The 17,059-nt window shown below is 37.1% G+C and overlaps 1 protein-coding gene across 3 annotated transcripts in view; it reads right to left on the bottom strand.

The window, feature by feature from the left end:
• Positions 1 to 17,059, bottom strand: part of LOC138762086 (adenylate cyclase type 10-like) — a 178,053-nt gene that overhangs the window by 21,462 nt on the left and 139,532 nt on the right. For all 3 annotated transcript variants that reach the window (XM_069935358.1, XM_069935357.1, XM_069935359.1), the window contains 4 exons: positions 9,662 to 9,818; positions 6,529 to 6,733; positions 6,329 to 6,425; positions 3,738 to 3,853 (listed from right to left, as the gene is read on the bottom strand). In XM_069935358.1, coding sequence (XP_069791459.1) covers positions 3,738 to 3,853; positions 6,329 to 6,425; positions 6,529 to 6,733; positions 9,662 to 9,818 — 575 coding nt within the window. The remainder of the gene's footprint in view (positions 1 to 3,737; positions 3,854 to 6,328; positions 6,426 to 6,528; positions 6,734 to 9,661; positions 9,819 to 17,059) is intronic.

Genomic DNA, 17,059 nt, shown 5'->3' with positions numbered 1-17,059 from the left:
CATGAAAAACGATTGCAGTTTTCTGTATGAATCAATTGCAAGCTGCATTTTCTAGTTGAAATCAGTGGACAATTGTCGTTTGATATCTGGCAAGCTTATGCCATGCCCCAGGAGACAGCTACCAGGAGTTGAAAGGAATGGGTGTGGGTATGGTAGGGAGGAAAGGGTAAAGCACTGAAGAGGGAAACAAAAAAAGTGGTTTCTTTGCCCTAAACTTTGGGAAAACTCCTCCTGTTTTATTTTTCATGAAGAAATTATGGTTATATTAAGAAACACAATTTTAAAAATTGCAGTTTTCAAAAATCAAATTGAGGAAGGTGGGCCTCTGTTTGTCCCTCTGCAACTGGTTCCCCAATTTCCTCATCAGCAGACACCAATCAGTAAAGATTGGCAACATCCAATTCATTCAAAAATCAGCCTTGCCCCAATTTAGAACCTTACGTTGTGGACCAGTCCTATCTTTCTCCAATAACTATTTCTAAGTAAAAGATTTAAGAAGGTCTGGTGTCGCACCCTCTTGACTATGGCCCTCATCATATTGACTTTGGAAGTTTACTTGGAAAGAATTAACTAATTCCACTCCATTCCAGCTCTTTGCATAATGGGTCACCCAATCCATTTTAGAAAAGTTAAAATCCTCCAGTAATATTATCCCATTATTCTTACAGTTACCTGTGATTTGAACAATGTGAACATTCAAAAGTATTTCACAATGTGCCATGTAAAAGATTTGCTACTAATAGGACTAGAAATACTTCAGTGCTGAGAAAGACATGCAGTGCATGGTGTTTCAGCAAGTATTTTGAGCAAAGGCCTGTCAAACAAAATTCTATTGTGCATGTAGCCCTATCAAGTAGAATAGAACTGATTATGTTTTGTTTCATATGCCATTATAGAGCAAGCAGAGGAAAATAGAGAGAAAGCTGGGAGCAGAGACAGGGTTGAAGCATCAGTAGGGGTGAGCAAGTGCATGGGTGGAAGGTCTTCAGGGTGAGGACAGCGAGTGGAAAGATGCCTATTATTTGGCAGTTCTGGAATGCTGGGGATAAATTAACTTTCAATAGAGTTATGGGGTTACCTAAGTCAATGTTGTGAGAAACCAAGGTGATAAATATTGTCAGAATACATTTGCACTTAAAGCTTATTCCTAGCCATAAGCCCCTTTCACACTGGCACTTTGTCCTAGTAATTAACAGCCAATATACTGGTTAAGACTCCAGTGTGAAAGCTCCTTAATCAGCACCCAGGTGTCAAATCATGCTGGGGATGGACTGCTTAACTAGGTGGTATCATTCCTGGGGTCATCTAATGCTTGCATGCCAATTAGCCCAGTGTGAAAGGGACATGGACTATCCAGGGACAAAGTAGTGATGCATTATGACGTTTTTGCATTAGTGAAGGAATGTGAAGGAAGCAAAAGATTAAAAAGGTATAAACTACACTAACCTATATAAATCTTTATAAATTTCTAATGGTCTGTGGGAAAATCACAGCGGGAGAGAGGGTGAGTAAGCACGATTGCAGACCTGCCCTCCCAAAGGTGTGCTTGAGATGCCTTTTCATTCGGCGCTGATATTGGTATTGGATAGAGCCTGATATCAATGTTCACCAAATATTCCAATTAAAGGGCATAGATAACCATGAGGCAAATGTGCAGTATTAAAAAAAACTATATGCAGATATAGAAAGTGTTTTGGTAAAAATAGACAATGAACATACAATCAGAGTTCATGAACTGGAAAGTTCACTGTGGCTTTTTCCACTGAGGGTAGATGAGATACAAACCAGAGGACAGAATTTCGTGTGGCAGAGAAACCCCTCCATGAGTGCTCCATGCATACAGCCCTTTCTCTGCTGTACAAAATTCTGGGAGGGCAGATCTGCCATTGCTCTCTCCCATGGACTTTATAAATTGTCTGCTATTGCCGCGCTACCACTTTCCCACGGACCTTTATAAATTTATAAAGGTTTATATAGGTTGGCACAACAACAGGGGCTCATACTGTGCTATACACAATGCTTACTTATGCATGATTAATTTTATTTAAATACAAGATTATAATACATTGATCAGGATTTAGGGCAGGTCCACCATTGCTCAATGTGTCACTTATCCCTAGGGATGCCTTGTGATGAAGGTAAAACGACACAGAGAACTGGTTAACAGTGATCCAGTGTGAAGGGCAAAAACTGCTTCTTTAACCGGTTCACTGAATAGCCAATTTACTGATTAGCTAGTGTGAAAGGGGCTACAGACTCTAAAGGTCCCATATAAGTTATGCTAAACCAAGATTCATTAATTTAGTGTAACTGCACTCTTGTTTGTGTGGACTTTGTCTTCTGTAGTCCATGGAAGCACCAAAAAAAAACATGGAAGTGATCCCATTGAATATTCCATGAAAGGAATATCATGGAGTTCACATGTCACAAATTAAATTGGGATTGGTTTTGTAAAACAATTGTATCATGCAACACATATGAATAGAATGTAGAATAGAATTTCTAAGACATGATATTAAGGCTAAAGTATTATTGTGGTTAAAATCATATCCAAAGGTGTGCTTGAGATGCCTTTTCATTCGGCGCTGATATTGGTATTGGATAAAGCCTGATATCAATGTTCACCAAAGATTCCAATTAAAGTGCATAGATAACCATGAGGCAAATGTGCAGTATTAAAAAAAACTATATGCAGATATAGAAAGTGTTTTGGTAAAAATAGACAATGAACATACAATCAGAGTTCATGAACTGGAAAGTTCACTGTGGCTTTTTCCACGGAGGGTAGATGAGATACAAACCAGAGGACATGGGTTAAGGGTGAAAGGGGAAAAGTTTAGGGAGGACATGAGGGGGAACTTCTTCACAGAGAGAGTGGTGGAAGTGTGGAATGAGCTTCCAGCTAAAGTGGTAAATGAATGCTCAATTTTAACATTGAAGAAGAATTTGGACAGGTGCATGGATGGGAGAGGTATGGAGGCTTATGGGCTGGGTGCAGTTCAGTGGGACTAGGAAAGAAAATGTTCCGGCACAGACTAGAGGGGCCGAGGTGGTCTGTTTCTGTGCTGTAAATTGATCTATGAGTCAAAGAAAACACCCCCAGTGGTAAGAATGAAAAGATCTTTCAAAGTATTACTATTTATTAACAAAAATTGTAACTTGATCACAGAAATATATTTGTCATTGAAAGTGAAATGTATGTAAGCATAAATTTGATTGTTTTGGAGTTCTGAAAATGTTACAACTTCAGTATAAGTAGTCTGATAGGAGGGTCAAGGGATACAATGTTCAGAAAGATTAAAAATTCATTTAATTAAAATGATTAATTATTAAACATAAAAAAAACACGAAAAACAATAAACAAATCTGAACCAATATTTAGGAATAGACAAGCTTTCCCTCTATCAAGCCCAATCAGCTCATATTACCATGAAGGTCTGACAAAAACATTGGAATTTCTGCGTTTGCATGGAAATTCTGAAGATGCACAGTTTCCAGAAGAAATGTTAGCAATATCTAAACCTGCTGAAAATATACAAGTATTAGATCAGCTCAATCTGATTTGATTCCAACAATAACATGGACAAAATAGAAATAATTTGCTAATGTAGAGTTTGGGGCAACAGATACCTAATCGTTTTGTTGAGTGGAATAGAGTCAGAAATGCCAAATGCAAAATTATATAAATAAGAATTTAGGTTTTTGAAAAATAAGTAATGAATTAGTAAAATACTGACCTTCTTGGAGAGAAATATCAAGACAAGCTGCATAGAATGAAGCCTGACCAAGTATGCTGTGACGTGAGACTGAAAATTCTTTCAAAAATGACATTAACTCAACATAATCTGCGTGTCTACAAATCAAAGAATGCTTTGTTATAATGACGTATTATCATTTTAGTACAATTCAATTGTTATAAGAAAGAGTTTATGAATACATTATCCACAGTTTATATAATTAGATTTCTGATTAATATTCAACAACAAAGATAGCTTGTCATGGCCATACTGTATCAATGAAAGAGACATCTAATTAGTTCAACTCCCCCACTCTATTCCAAATTTCTTCTCCTGAATCAGACATCCAATTCCTTTTGAAAGTTCCTTCTAAATCTTTGAATCTCTCATTGTTGTGCAAGAAAAATGTCTGTATTAGCATCAAAGTTTTCTTTGTATAAATTCATTTAAATCCATGTTCTCTCACAACTAATCCTCCCTAAATACATTTCTTTAACTGCTCTAATTAAGATAATCCCAGTTAATCAAACCTAACAGCCTAACTAAATTTTCTTATTCCTGGGACCATTCTGGTAAACTTGCTCTGTGATCTTTTACATCCTTCTTAAGATGTAACCTTAAAAGTGTGAACAATATTTTGACAATATATCAGTGAATCAAGGTTTCCACTTCCTCACTTTGCTACTTTATACTTCTACAAGAACACAAATATCCTGTATGCATATGCTCATTTTGATCAAGTTGCCCATTTCTCCATTTGCCTGTGCTTGGTCAATAACCCTCTAACCCTTTGCTATTCATGTACATATCCAATTATCTTTTAAACATTGTAACTTTTCCTGCTTCTAACACTTCCTTTTCACTGGCAAAAGACAAAGGAGGAAAAACCCAACACCCAACCCCAACCCACCAATTTTCCCCTGCAACCGCTGCAACCGTGTCTGCCTGTCCCACATCGGACTTGTCAGCCACAAACGAGCCTGCAGCTGACGTGGACATTACCCCTCCGTAAATGTTCGTCCACGAAGCCAAGCCAAAGAAGAAGAAAAAGAAAAGGTTTTCCCACCACTCTGAAAATGATGCCTATCAGTTTCTTTTAAATCTTCCCCATCCCCAACTTAAATATTTGCTCCCTAATTTGACTGTGGCCATTCACCTTATTTTTTGTTTTGATTTGGAACACATGTCTATGATTGCCCATCAGTTTCCTGCACTCCACAGAAAAAAGTGTTAAGGTATCCATCCTCTCTTTACAATTCAAGCTCTCCAGGTAACATCCATGTGAATCTTCTTTGCATCCTTTCTACTTTAATCACATCCTTCCCGTGTTGCTACTTTCAGGGACCTATATCTCTAGGTTGCTCTCTTCTACCATCTCCAGGATGGTACCATTTACTGTGCTAGTCCAGCTCTAGTTTGATAGCAAAATGCAACACCTTGCACTTATCCTAATTAAACTCCATTTTGCCATTCCTTCTCCCACTGACTTAGTTGAAGATTCTGCTGTTATCAGAACTTTCCTCATTGTCCATCTTATCTCCATCCTCATGTCAACTGCAGACTTACTAACCATAACACTTACATTCTCAAACAGATTGTAAACATAAACATTGAATAACAATGGATTCAGTATACAACCCTCTCTCATCACACCCTGTCTCCTCCAATCAAGCCAATTTTGCTTTCAATATTCTCTGGATCAGCCTGTCAAAGATTGTCAAAGGCCTTGCTACCCTGCCCTCAAATTCATGAGCCAGGATTCCTATGCACAAAACTGAGCTAACTATCCCATATCAATGCTCATGTACATCCTCTTTCTCAAAATCCCTCCCATAATTTTCCCACCACTGATGTCAGGTTTATCGGGCTGTAGTGCCCAGGCTTTTCCTTGCAGCATTTCTTAAATAAAGGTGCAACATTAGTCTTCTGGGACCTCACCCATAGCTATCTATGGTACAAATCTCTCTGCCATGGTGCCAACAATTTCTTCCTTAGCTTCCCACAATGTCTGAGGACATTGGTCAGGTGCTGGGAATTTATCTATTTTATGCATTTTAAGACCACCGGCATCCCTCTTCTGTAATAAGGATTCCACTCTAACACTAACATGCTTTCCGTCAACTCTCCCCATCTCTCTTAAAAGGCTTACACATGCCAGACATCCCTTTATCTGCAAACAACATCTTCCAATTAAAGTTTGCATGTATGTGTTTATTGGCAAAAACACCTCCCAAATTTACAATGTCCATCACAAGAAAGACAAAGCGTTCAGGTTGGTGGAAAGACTACCATTATCACCTCCACTCCAAGTCACACTTGGATGTATTGATTTTTTTTCAGCACCATTGAGTCTAATCCTGGAACTATGTATTCAACAGCACCTTGCACAAACCTTCCTCAGAAACACTGCATTGTTATTCAAACATCACCATCTTCTTAAGCAAATTGGGATAGACTAGCCTTGTTAGCAATGCCTAGATTCTGAAAAATAAATAACTAAAGAAAATGATTTGTTACAAAAATGTTACTATGTTGAATTTTCTTATTCAACTTCTCTCTTAGCATTCAATGTTTTTTTAATATATACTTACCTGCCTGTAAGAAGCAAGGCTTTAGACAAAATAGGAATTATGAAAACATCCAAATTTGGTTTATTTAATAGTCCTGCAATTTTATGTGCCTGGCGTCCTTAAAAATACAAAGAAATACATTAGATTAACAGAAAGTTTACACAAAAAACAGAGGAGTAGCAGTTTTGCATACTATTTTCATTGATATTACTATTACATACCATACTCAATAGATTCAGCAAGTTGTCCAATACAGAGCTTTATTTCTGAAAATGCACATACTAGGTGACCTATAAGCAGGATTCCATCTTGATTTTTGTTAAGAGCAAAACACTTCTGTAGAGCCAACAGTTCCATTCTCCTGCTCTTCTCCTTTAAACCCATGAACTCGTAACAACGGAAAGCATCTATGTAAGCAAAAATGATCTGCAAAATAACAGTAGTAATCAGAAAAGTGGGGTTGGATTTTCGAGTCAGTTGCATTATTTTTTTATCTTTGTGCGACTCACTTGAAGTTAAAATTAGCACTGAATGCACTTTATTGTATTGTCAAGATCTTGCATGAATTTCAGAGACGGATTAATAATGTATTGTGACCACTACCCAGCATGCTTAGGACTAAGGAAATTCCAATCAGTGCAATTGGAAATCTTTTGTGTGGTAGTTTAAAAACATTGCCCTAAAGGAAGACGCTTCTGGAAAAACTGCTCATGTCTCAGTATGAGTTCATTACGATTGTGCATGAAATATAATTTCACAGACTTTTCGGGAGGTTTGAAATTTCCTTTGTGTTGGAAGAACATTGAATGCTGGAGCAGGATCCTTATGCCTGGTCAACCATTATGCCAAGATTATGGCTGATCTTTTATTTCAGCGCTGCTTCCTGACTAATCCCATATTCTTTGGTTCTTTTAATATCTATGCATCGATCATTTTTGATAGGAATTGTTTTATATAAATAGCAACATTTTAAAAGCCTCTGAATGAATTTTCTTTACCTGTAGTTCTGCATATTTTTCAAAGTACCTTTCCATGATATTTAGAAGGGATATATGAACAATGTTTGTATACCTTAAACCAAATTCCATCTGTTGGAAATTATTATTCAGTAGGTTATTTAAATTCATGATGAGAATTTTTACATGAATTTTAAAAAGAAATTACTGTTTAAAATGCTGTTTGTTGGAGTAGCTAATGCCAGATCTAGTGATATACAAACAAGTTTTCATGGAAACTTGGAGGGTAGCAGAGAAAAATTTCTTGCAATAAATTCAGCTGTGTTAATCAAACTACACTTTCAAATAAATTAAGGAATACCTTTCAAAGTTTTATTTTAAAATGCTATTGATTGCATATATTGGCTGATTTAATGTTCAGTGTCATGCAAATGAGTTTCAGTAAAAGGGAGAAAAATATCACCTTTTTGGGCTATTATACCCCAAGTTTAACTTTCACTCTTTTATCTAATTACACACTTAGAAACACAAGCTGAAGAGTAAATTTTGAAATCTATCTTGTGCCAACATCATAATCATAAAACTATGCTAAATATGTGGCTAACTTAATTTAGAGAGACAGTTAGGATGGGGTCCACATCTACCAGGCCTATGCCCATGTTGTTAAAAATTTTAATGGAATTTCTGGATCCAAATCAGAAGCACCAATTCTTTGGCTTACCTTTCATCAGCTCCCACATGCAAAATAGATGGATGACATATGGTACCAGATGTCCCATCATTTCCATCCCATGAAACATTTCCGTCAGGGTTACAGCAGATAAACAAGAAATAATTTTGCCAGGAGAAAATCTGACAGGAGCAAGTGATCCATTTAAAGGGGCTAATGGCATCAATGTTTGGAAAATCACTGACCTGCACTATAAATGGATATTGGAATGTTTTCTAATGACTCCAACTTGGGTAAGAGTATGAGATGCCTTTTTATGGATCCCGCTGCTTTAAACCTAATCTAAATTGAGAAGGAGAATTGAAAGATGTCTTGGGTAAAGCTGTGTCAGAGAAAGATGAGAACAATTAATCCTCAAAGTGAGTCTTTAAAATTCATATCTCTGGAGTAACTGAAAAATAAGCCTCATCAATATGAAATCAAAGAAATCTACAATAGAGAATACACCTGCATGTAAACTTGCAATACAGAACGAGAAACTGAACAGCTCAGCTTTAAACTATTACACCACCAATTCCATCCAGCTGCAATGACCAAACATGGTAAGCTCTAATTTGGTCTTCAACACTTTACTGACATCATTATTGGTGTACTTAGAGTTCATTTAAAAAAAAATCAGCAAACTACATATGGGGATTTTTCAACGAGGATGGATAACAATAAAAAGTTTGCCGTATACATTCTCTTTGGCTTGGCTTCGCGGACGAAGATTTATGGAGGGGTAATGTCCACGTCAGCTGCAGGCTCGTTGGTGGCTGACAAGTCCGATGCGGGACAGGCAGACACAGTTGCAAGGGAAAATTGGTTGGTTGGGGTTGGGTTTTACCTCCTTTGCCTTTTGCGGTCTTCTTCAAAGGAGGTTGCTGCCCGCCGAACTGTGAGGCGCCAAGATTCACGGTTGGAGGCGAGATCAGCCCACTGGCGGTGGTCAATGGGGCAGGCACCAAGAGATTTCTTTAGGCAGTCCTTGTACCTCTTCTTTGGTGCACCTCTGTCTCGGTGGCCAGTGGAGAGCTCGCCATATAGCACGATCTTGGGAAGGCGATGGTCCTCCATTCTGGAGACGTGACCCACCCGGCGCAGTTGGATCTTCAGCAGCGTGGATTCGATGCTGTCGGCCTCTGTCATCTCGAGTACTTCGATGTTGGAGATGAAGTCGCTCCAATGAATGTTGAGGATGGAGCGGAGACAACGCTGGTGGAAGCGTTCTAGGAGCCGTAGGTGATGCCGGTAGAGGACCCATGATTCGGAGCCGAACAGGAGTGTGGGTATGACATCGGCTCTGTATATGCTAATCTTTGTGAGGTTTTTCAGTTGGTTGTTATTTCAGTTTTTCAGTTGGTTGTTTTTCAGTTGGTTCAGTTGGCTATATACATTATAAAATGTACATATGCACCAACATTTTTACTTGCTTCATAAAAAAATTACAATAGTATACATAAATTGAATTAAATACAAAGTATAGATGTATAATAAATATTCACAGTTATCCTAGTGCAAGAGGAAAGGCGACATTGCAATAATGCACAGTCCATTTGTGGTGCCAGAAAAGTCCACGATTAGTGTAATGGGGAGGGTCAAGAATAAAGTTATTCATGTACAATGAAAAAATTTTTATAATTATAACACCTATCAATACACTTTCCTATCGTTAGGGTTGAAACAAACCTTAAATTCATTGTTAGAGACTTCAGCACAGTTAACTTCCGTTAATACAGTCAGCAATGCAGGCAATTTGTGCACATTGTTTTTTTTCAGACAGAATGCCTGCCATAAGTATGATAAGCAATTAATTTGCTGATAAACAATTGGTGAGATGTCATCACTGGAAAACAAAAGCATGATAAATAACAAATTCAAACATTACTAACAATAAACATAGAAGATCATGATTAATTTGTTATATAGTAATACAATCAGTTATAAGTAAAAATGTATTACTGTATATTTACAAGCTTCCTGAGTGCCAAAAATACATTTGATGGAGGAAAAAATTAGGAAATCGCAAGAGCACACAACCTATTTTTTCTTCCAAATAAATAAATTGTCGATCAAACACACCATGCTAGCAATTTTATAACAGCACTAATATTGCTGGTACCATTTCTTATTAGAGGAGCATCCTTAGTGAATCAAAGTCAATTTGAAATTTAACAAAACAAACTAAAGTGAGAAAAAAATAAAACTCGTTATCCTACATCTGCAATAACTGACCATGTTACAATTCTATTATTACACATAGTCAGGCAGAGTAAGGGTTTCAGCCTTTCGAGATTTATCTTTATCATTGCATTGTCATCAATGGCAGTGGTCTAGAGTAGCCATTCTCAATGGGGCCCACATCAGATTTAGGGGGGCGGGGGTATGCCTGAAATCATAAATTTTTAAAATGCTTTTTATGTAATGGGTAGAAGTATGGAAGAAACCAACTAAACGACTGCTTCACAGGGAAGGGAATGCATAAACTATCAGCAAAGTCCTTAGGGGGCCATAGCCAAAAAAAAGGTTAAGAATAGCTGGTGTAGAAAAACCAACATGTGCAAGTTCTTCAGCTGGGGAGCTTTAGACTATCAAAGGGAAAGACAAAAATGCACATGTCTGATGCCTTTATGGCCAAATGTTCTGCTCTTTGGTGCATACAAAATTATCTTTGTGTTTGGTGAGGTGGTGCCTAATTTTCACAAGAAGCAACAGTTAGATTTGCCATATAGAGGGTGGGGTGTGGGGTATGTGTATGTCTGTGTGTGGAGGGGGAATGTGTGTGCATGTGCAGTGTTAACATTCCCAGCATGAGGACTGCCATTCCTGGGTGAAAGTTATCTACTCATGAGCTTTTAGAGGTGCCATAGGGACACATCTTTCAGTGTGAAATGCAAGAATCAAAGATGGATCTCATTTTACATTTTCAGCATTAACCATTAAGCTTATAAGTGCTAGTCTGTGCAATTCTTGATCTGATACTAATAGGAAGCAAGAGTGTTCCAAGAACTGAAATTAGAAATAAAAGTCTTACAACATTTATAAGTGGTAGAAATAAAATTTCAACTTTATAATTAAAATTGTAAAACAAAACTTGAGCCTGCAATCTTTCTTTGGAGCAGACAGGACATATATGAAGACCTCCAATTTTAGGTTGTATGGTAGTGTAATAAATAACATAATTAATGAATGTAAACAGTGCAACTCTATCACAAATGACGTGATTTATGCGACATCAATTTTGGTCCTTATTGATCTCCCAATTACACAGATCTTGTGAGTGGAGGCATCTTTTACCAGCAGCTTATTGCTATGTTGTTTAGCATGTGTTTTAGAAAAAATTACTGGTAAATCAAATTTATGTCTCAAATCAACTGCCATAAGTCATTTTTGCATTAAGTGTGTGGAGATTTTCTAGAAAATCTAGGAAGAGGAAAGAACAAGTAACCGTTGTGTTTAAAGGATTCACTAAGGAAAAGGGGCTAAACACACTTTTGAAAGAGGACCAAGACTACATCAATCTTCCCCCCTTGGCAAAGACAACACTGATGAATTGCCCCACAAAAGAGAGTTCAGCAAAATGACCAATTTTTCACTGTGTACTGTATTACGAGCTCTCATTTTAGTAAAATGGGATTATCACTGTAAGGGTTAGTATAGACAGGAGGAAATAAATGGTCAGTTAACATTTAACATTTCACACAAGCGCCATTACAACACAGGTCACAACCCCGTGACAATTTGATACATTGGAAGAACTGAGGGAAGGTTTGTCACAGTCTGTTCCAGATTTGATACATTTGCAAAGACACTATGATTTTGCAAGGGAGAACTATGCTGACTGCTGAGGAGAAAGCAGCTTTTTGAAGCAGCTCTTGTGGCCAACCACATTTTTGGAATTCAGAGCAAACCATGCTCTCTGAATGACTGGGCCTTTTCAGTGGACTGACCTGTGCCAGGAGGGTCTTTTGGGAAGCAAAGCACTTCATTTTGATTGTGACTAACAGTGAAGATCACTTGGAGAGACCGGTGCCAGGGCCTTGGAAGCTTCATGGAGGTGGCCCAATTTGAATCATGGCTACAAAAGGTCCAGGAGTGCTAAGACCACAGCTCGTGTGGATGGACATTTCTTCAAAGGCAACACAAGGAGAATTCTGTAGCAGCCACAACTCCAGTCATCCCATCAGTTCATCATTAGCTCTGGGCATCAAATTTCAAAGGCCTGTGCTTCAACATTGAATTTAAAAGACTGAACTTTGAAGTTACTTTCTAGATTTTGGTCTGGACTGTAATGGTTTGGGTATTATCTCTCTCTCTCTCACACACACCTGTGCATAGTTGGGGATAGATTTAGTGTTAAAGATAGTTTAAAGGCTAAGACTACAGTTTAAGAGTTAGTTTAAGAGTTAAAAAGAGTTAGTGTTTTAAATAAACACTGTTCGGTTCATTGCCTATTGTTGTTCAGTTTGCAACAAAATTGGGGGCTCCTTTGGGATTTTACCACATTTGGGATTTTACCACATTTGGAGCTAATTGAAGCTGAACCAAATTGGGGAGTTTATATTGTATGTGCTACGGAAGGCAGCACAGAATTTGGAGCTTTGTAATTGATAAAATTTTGATTGATTGGTTAAAATTTTTTTTTGCAAGTTAATTCAGAGGCTTGAGTCTATGTGTAAAAGCAGCAATGGACATTGAATGACTTTTGGAGTTACCTTCTCCTGCAGAGTTGCAGAAGCCAAAAAAAAAGATTTGGTGAATATTGCTCAACAGTTGAGACTTGCTGAAGTAGAATTATCCCTGAGAAAGGTGGAGATAAAGGAAATTATAGTAAAGAAATTACAGTAAGGAAATATGTGGAGGAGGGAAGGTTTGAAGAGAGAGAGTTGGAGAAATTTCCCGAGAGTAAAATCCATTATTGCAGCAGCTGGTGTTGGGAAGGATTGAGTTAAAAAAAAATGGAGTTAGAGCAAAAAAGATTGCAAATGGAATTAGAGGAAGAGAGGAAAAGGTGGTATGAAGCAGAGGAAAAAAGAGAGACAGAGGAAGTTCGAGGCAGAGCAGAGATAAAGCAGAGTTCTCCCTTCTAGTGCAAATGAGGTTTATAGCCAGTTCCTCCATTTGATGAAAATGAAATTGACTTTTAACATTTTGAAAAGGTAGCTGAAAGTTTAAAAATGGCCATGAGATCAGTGGTCCCTCATGTTACAGTGAAATAAAAGGGAAAGCACAGCATGCATACTCAGCCCTTCCTACAGGACAAGCTGGTAAATTATGAGGTAATAAAGAAAGCCATGCTTAAAGCTTACAAATTGGTTCCTGTTTACAGACAAAAATTCATAACTTTGAGTTCAATGAATCAATCTTATATGGATTTTGTCTATGAAAAAGATGTGTGCTTTGATTGATCAAAAAGATAAAGAATGATTACAACAGATTATGAGAACTGATGTCAGTTGAAAAAAATCAAAATATGTCTTCCTAATGATATAAAATCATACTAAGATGAAAGAGAAGTAGGAACTTGGCAAGATTCTAAGTTAGCTGATGAGTATGCTCTGACCCACAAGGTTAAGTTTATACTCAATAAAACCTTTCAAAAAGTTAATGTGGTTCATTCCAGTAAATTTGAAAATAAATCAGGAAATAATGTGAGAATCAAAGATATTGGAAAGGAAGTAAGGGAAAAACCTTCAGGTCCCTGTTATTATTGTAGAAAACCTAGTCTTGTGATGGCAAATTGTTATAAGCTGAAGAAAAGGAAAGAGGCAACACCAAATACCTGTATTCAAAAAGATGAGAGACCTGGAAATGAAGAAAGTTTCAGATCTGCTGACAACATTAGGGATGAGCTTAAATACTTTGTGTCAAAATGTTTGGTTTCAGTAAAGGGCACCACAAGTGCCAGATGGATATTGTTTTAAAGATGGTGTGCTTATGAGAAAGTGGACACCAAGGGATATACCTGCTAGTCATTCATCAGGTTGTAGTTCCTAAAACATAGGAATGAAATTTTAAACTTGGCCCATAGCATACCCTTGGGTGGTCATTTTGGAGTAAAGAAGGCTGTAGATAAAAATAACAAATTTTTTTTTATTGGCCTAGTTTAAAGAGGGACGTTGTGACTTTTTGCAGAATGTGTCACATTTGTCAGGATGTGGGTAAACCTAATCAGGGGCCGCCAAAGGCAGCTTTACAACCTATGCCTGTTTGTGGAGAACCTTTTTCTAGAGTTATTATGGATTGTGTTGGTCCCATTGCCTAAGACAAAAGCTGGAAATCAGTATTTGTTAACTGTTATGTGTGCAGCTTCCAGGTTTCCAAAAGCTATTTCACTTAGGAACATAAAAGCTAAATCCATAACCAAAGATTTGGTTAAATTCTTTACATTGGTGGGATTGCCTAAGGAAATTCAATTGGATCAAGGAAGTAATTTTATGTCAGGACTTTCCAACAAATTATTTATAAATTGGGAGTTAAACAAATTACATAATCTGCATATCATCCTGAAATGCAAGGAGCCTTGGAGCGATTTCATTCGAGATCTATTGCTGTAATGATGAGAAGGATTGGGATGAGGGTCCATTTTCTTTTGTTTGCAATAAGAGAGTCTGTACAGGAATCATTAGGCTTTAGTCCTTTTGAGCTGGTGTTTGTACATCAAGTTAGAGGACCTTTAATGTTAAAAGACCAATGGGTTAATGAGGATGTGCAGTTAAATTTATTGGATTATGTTTGTAAGTTTGAAGATGGTTGCAGAAAGTTGGGAATTGACTCTAGAGAATTTGAAGGTGGCTCAAGGTAAGTTGAGAATCTGGTACGATAGAAAAGCTAGAGTGAGGAATTTTAAGAAGGAAGATAATGTGTTAATTCTTTTCCCAACAAACTCTAATCCAGTTAGTGCTAGATGTTCAGGACAATATAAAATAGAATTAAAGATTAATGAAATCAATAATTTGGTTAAAACACCTGATCAGAGATGAAAAACACAAAATATCACATAAATATGTTGAAGCCATATTTTGAGAATTCAGGCGTTAGTAAGGAACAACCTTCCCCAGAGGTATTGGTTGTTGACACGATTAAGGAATCTATTGATCAGGAGACAGTACAAAATGACTCTTGTGAGGGTCACTTTAAACAAATAATTTAAACCATTTTGCAGAATCTAAATGATAAGTTAGATCATCTCCAGCCCCAGGAAAAGGAGCAATTGAAACAGCTACTTTTAAAATTTAAAAATTTGTTTCCAGATGTGCCTCAAAGGAACTTCGGTGATTTGTCATGATGTGGATGTAGAAGAAGCTCATTCCATAAAATAATACCCCTATCGAATAAACATCGAAAAGAATAAAATAATGGATCAGGGGGTGGAATACATGTTGGAAAATGATATTATTAGACCTTCAAACTCAAATTGGAGATCTCCTTGTGTTCTGGTACCTAAAACAGATGGAATTGTTAGATTCTGTACAGATTACAGAAAAGTTAATGCAGTAACTGAAACAGATGCTTATCCCATTCCTAGAATTTATGACTGCATTGATAAAATTGGGAAAGCTAAATTTCTTACTAAGGAGGATCTGTTGAAGGGTTACTGGCCTGTGCCACTAACTGTAAGAGGAAGGGATATTTCCACATTTGTGACACTGTCAGGCTTGTATGAATATAATGTGCTACCTATTGGCATGAAAAATGCCCCAGCGATGATCAAAAGGATGATAAATTCTGTAATCCAAGGTTTAATACATGTATTAAAACTTGGTCGCAAAAAGTGACACATGGGAAGAAAATCTGATGGAATTGAAAACATTGTTTGCAAGATTATCCAAAGCACACTAAACAGTCAATTTAGCTAAAAATGAATTTGGACATGCTACTGTGACATTCTTAGGATATGTAGTTGGTCAGGGCAAAGTTGAACCCATTCAAGCAAAAGTGCAGGTGATTTCTGAATTCCTTATTCCCAATGGCAAGAAAGCAGTGAGGTTTATAGGAATGATAGGATATTATAGGAAGTTTTGCAAGAATTTTGCAGAAATTGTTCTTCGTTTAAACAATCTTTTGAAGAAGGGGGAGAAATTTTTATGGACAAAATCTTGTTAGAGAGCTTTAGAAAATTTAAAGAAGATATGATGCCATAACCCTGTTTTTAAATCTCCTGATCTGGGCAAACCATTTTCTTTAACCGTGGATGTGAGTGAAGAGGCTGCGGGAACAGTGTTATTCCAAAAGAATGAATATGATGATATTGATCATCCAAGAAATTCAATGAATATCAAAACAATTATTCAACTATTGAGAAATAACTATTGTCCCTTGCACTGGCTTTGCAGCACTTCGATGTTTATAGCTGCACAGATCAGGGACCAATTATTGTGTATCCTGACCATAATTCCTTGGTGTTCTTAAGTAAGATGAAAAACTAAACTTGATGATTAAACTGGAGTTTAATTCTGCAAGAATATAATTTAACGATAACTTACATTAAAGGCAAAGATAACATAATTGCTGATTGCCTTTCCAGATGTTAAGTTTGCAATGTTTCACAGCAAAACAAAATTTATTATTTGTCTACACTTATAAAAGAATATTATTTGCCTGCATAATATTATATAATAGTGAAGGTATTATTTAATGTTGTAGATTGCAGATAACATTTTTCTCTTCAGCCCAAAATTTTCTTTGTAGGGTTGGTGGGGGGGAGGGTGGGGTTGTTGAGGTATTATGAGCTCCTGTTTTAGTAAAATGGGATTATCCCATAAGGGATAGTATAGACAAGAGGAACTGAATGTTCACAGTTAACATTTCACACAGGCATCATCACAACATGAGTGACAAGTCGATACATTGGAAGAAATGAGGTAATGTTTGTCACAGTCCGTTTCAGGTTCAATACATTTGCAAAGACATTGTGATTCTGGCTGCTGAAGAGAAAACAGCTTTTTGAAGCAGCTTTTGTGGTCAGCCATTTTTTTGAAATTTAGACCAAAGCATGCTCTCTGAATGACGACCTTTTCGGTGGATTGACCTGTGCCAGGAGAGTCTTATAGGATTTTATTTTGCATGTGACTAACAGTAAAGGTC

Source organism: Narcine bancroftii, chromosome 4 (genome assembly GCF_036971445.1).
Source record: "Narcine bancroftii isolate sNarBan1 chromosome 4, sNarBan1.hap1, whole genome shotgun sequence".
In the NCBI taxonomy this organism is placed as follows: domain Eukaryota; kingdom Metazoa; phylum Chordata; class Chondrichthyes; order Torpediniformes; family Narcinidae; genus Narcine; species Narcine bancroftii.
This window is presented reverse-complemented; position numbering and strand designations above follow the sequence as displayed.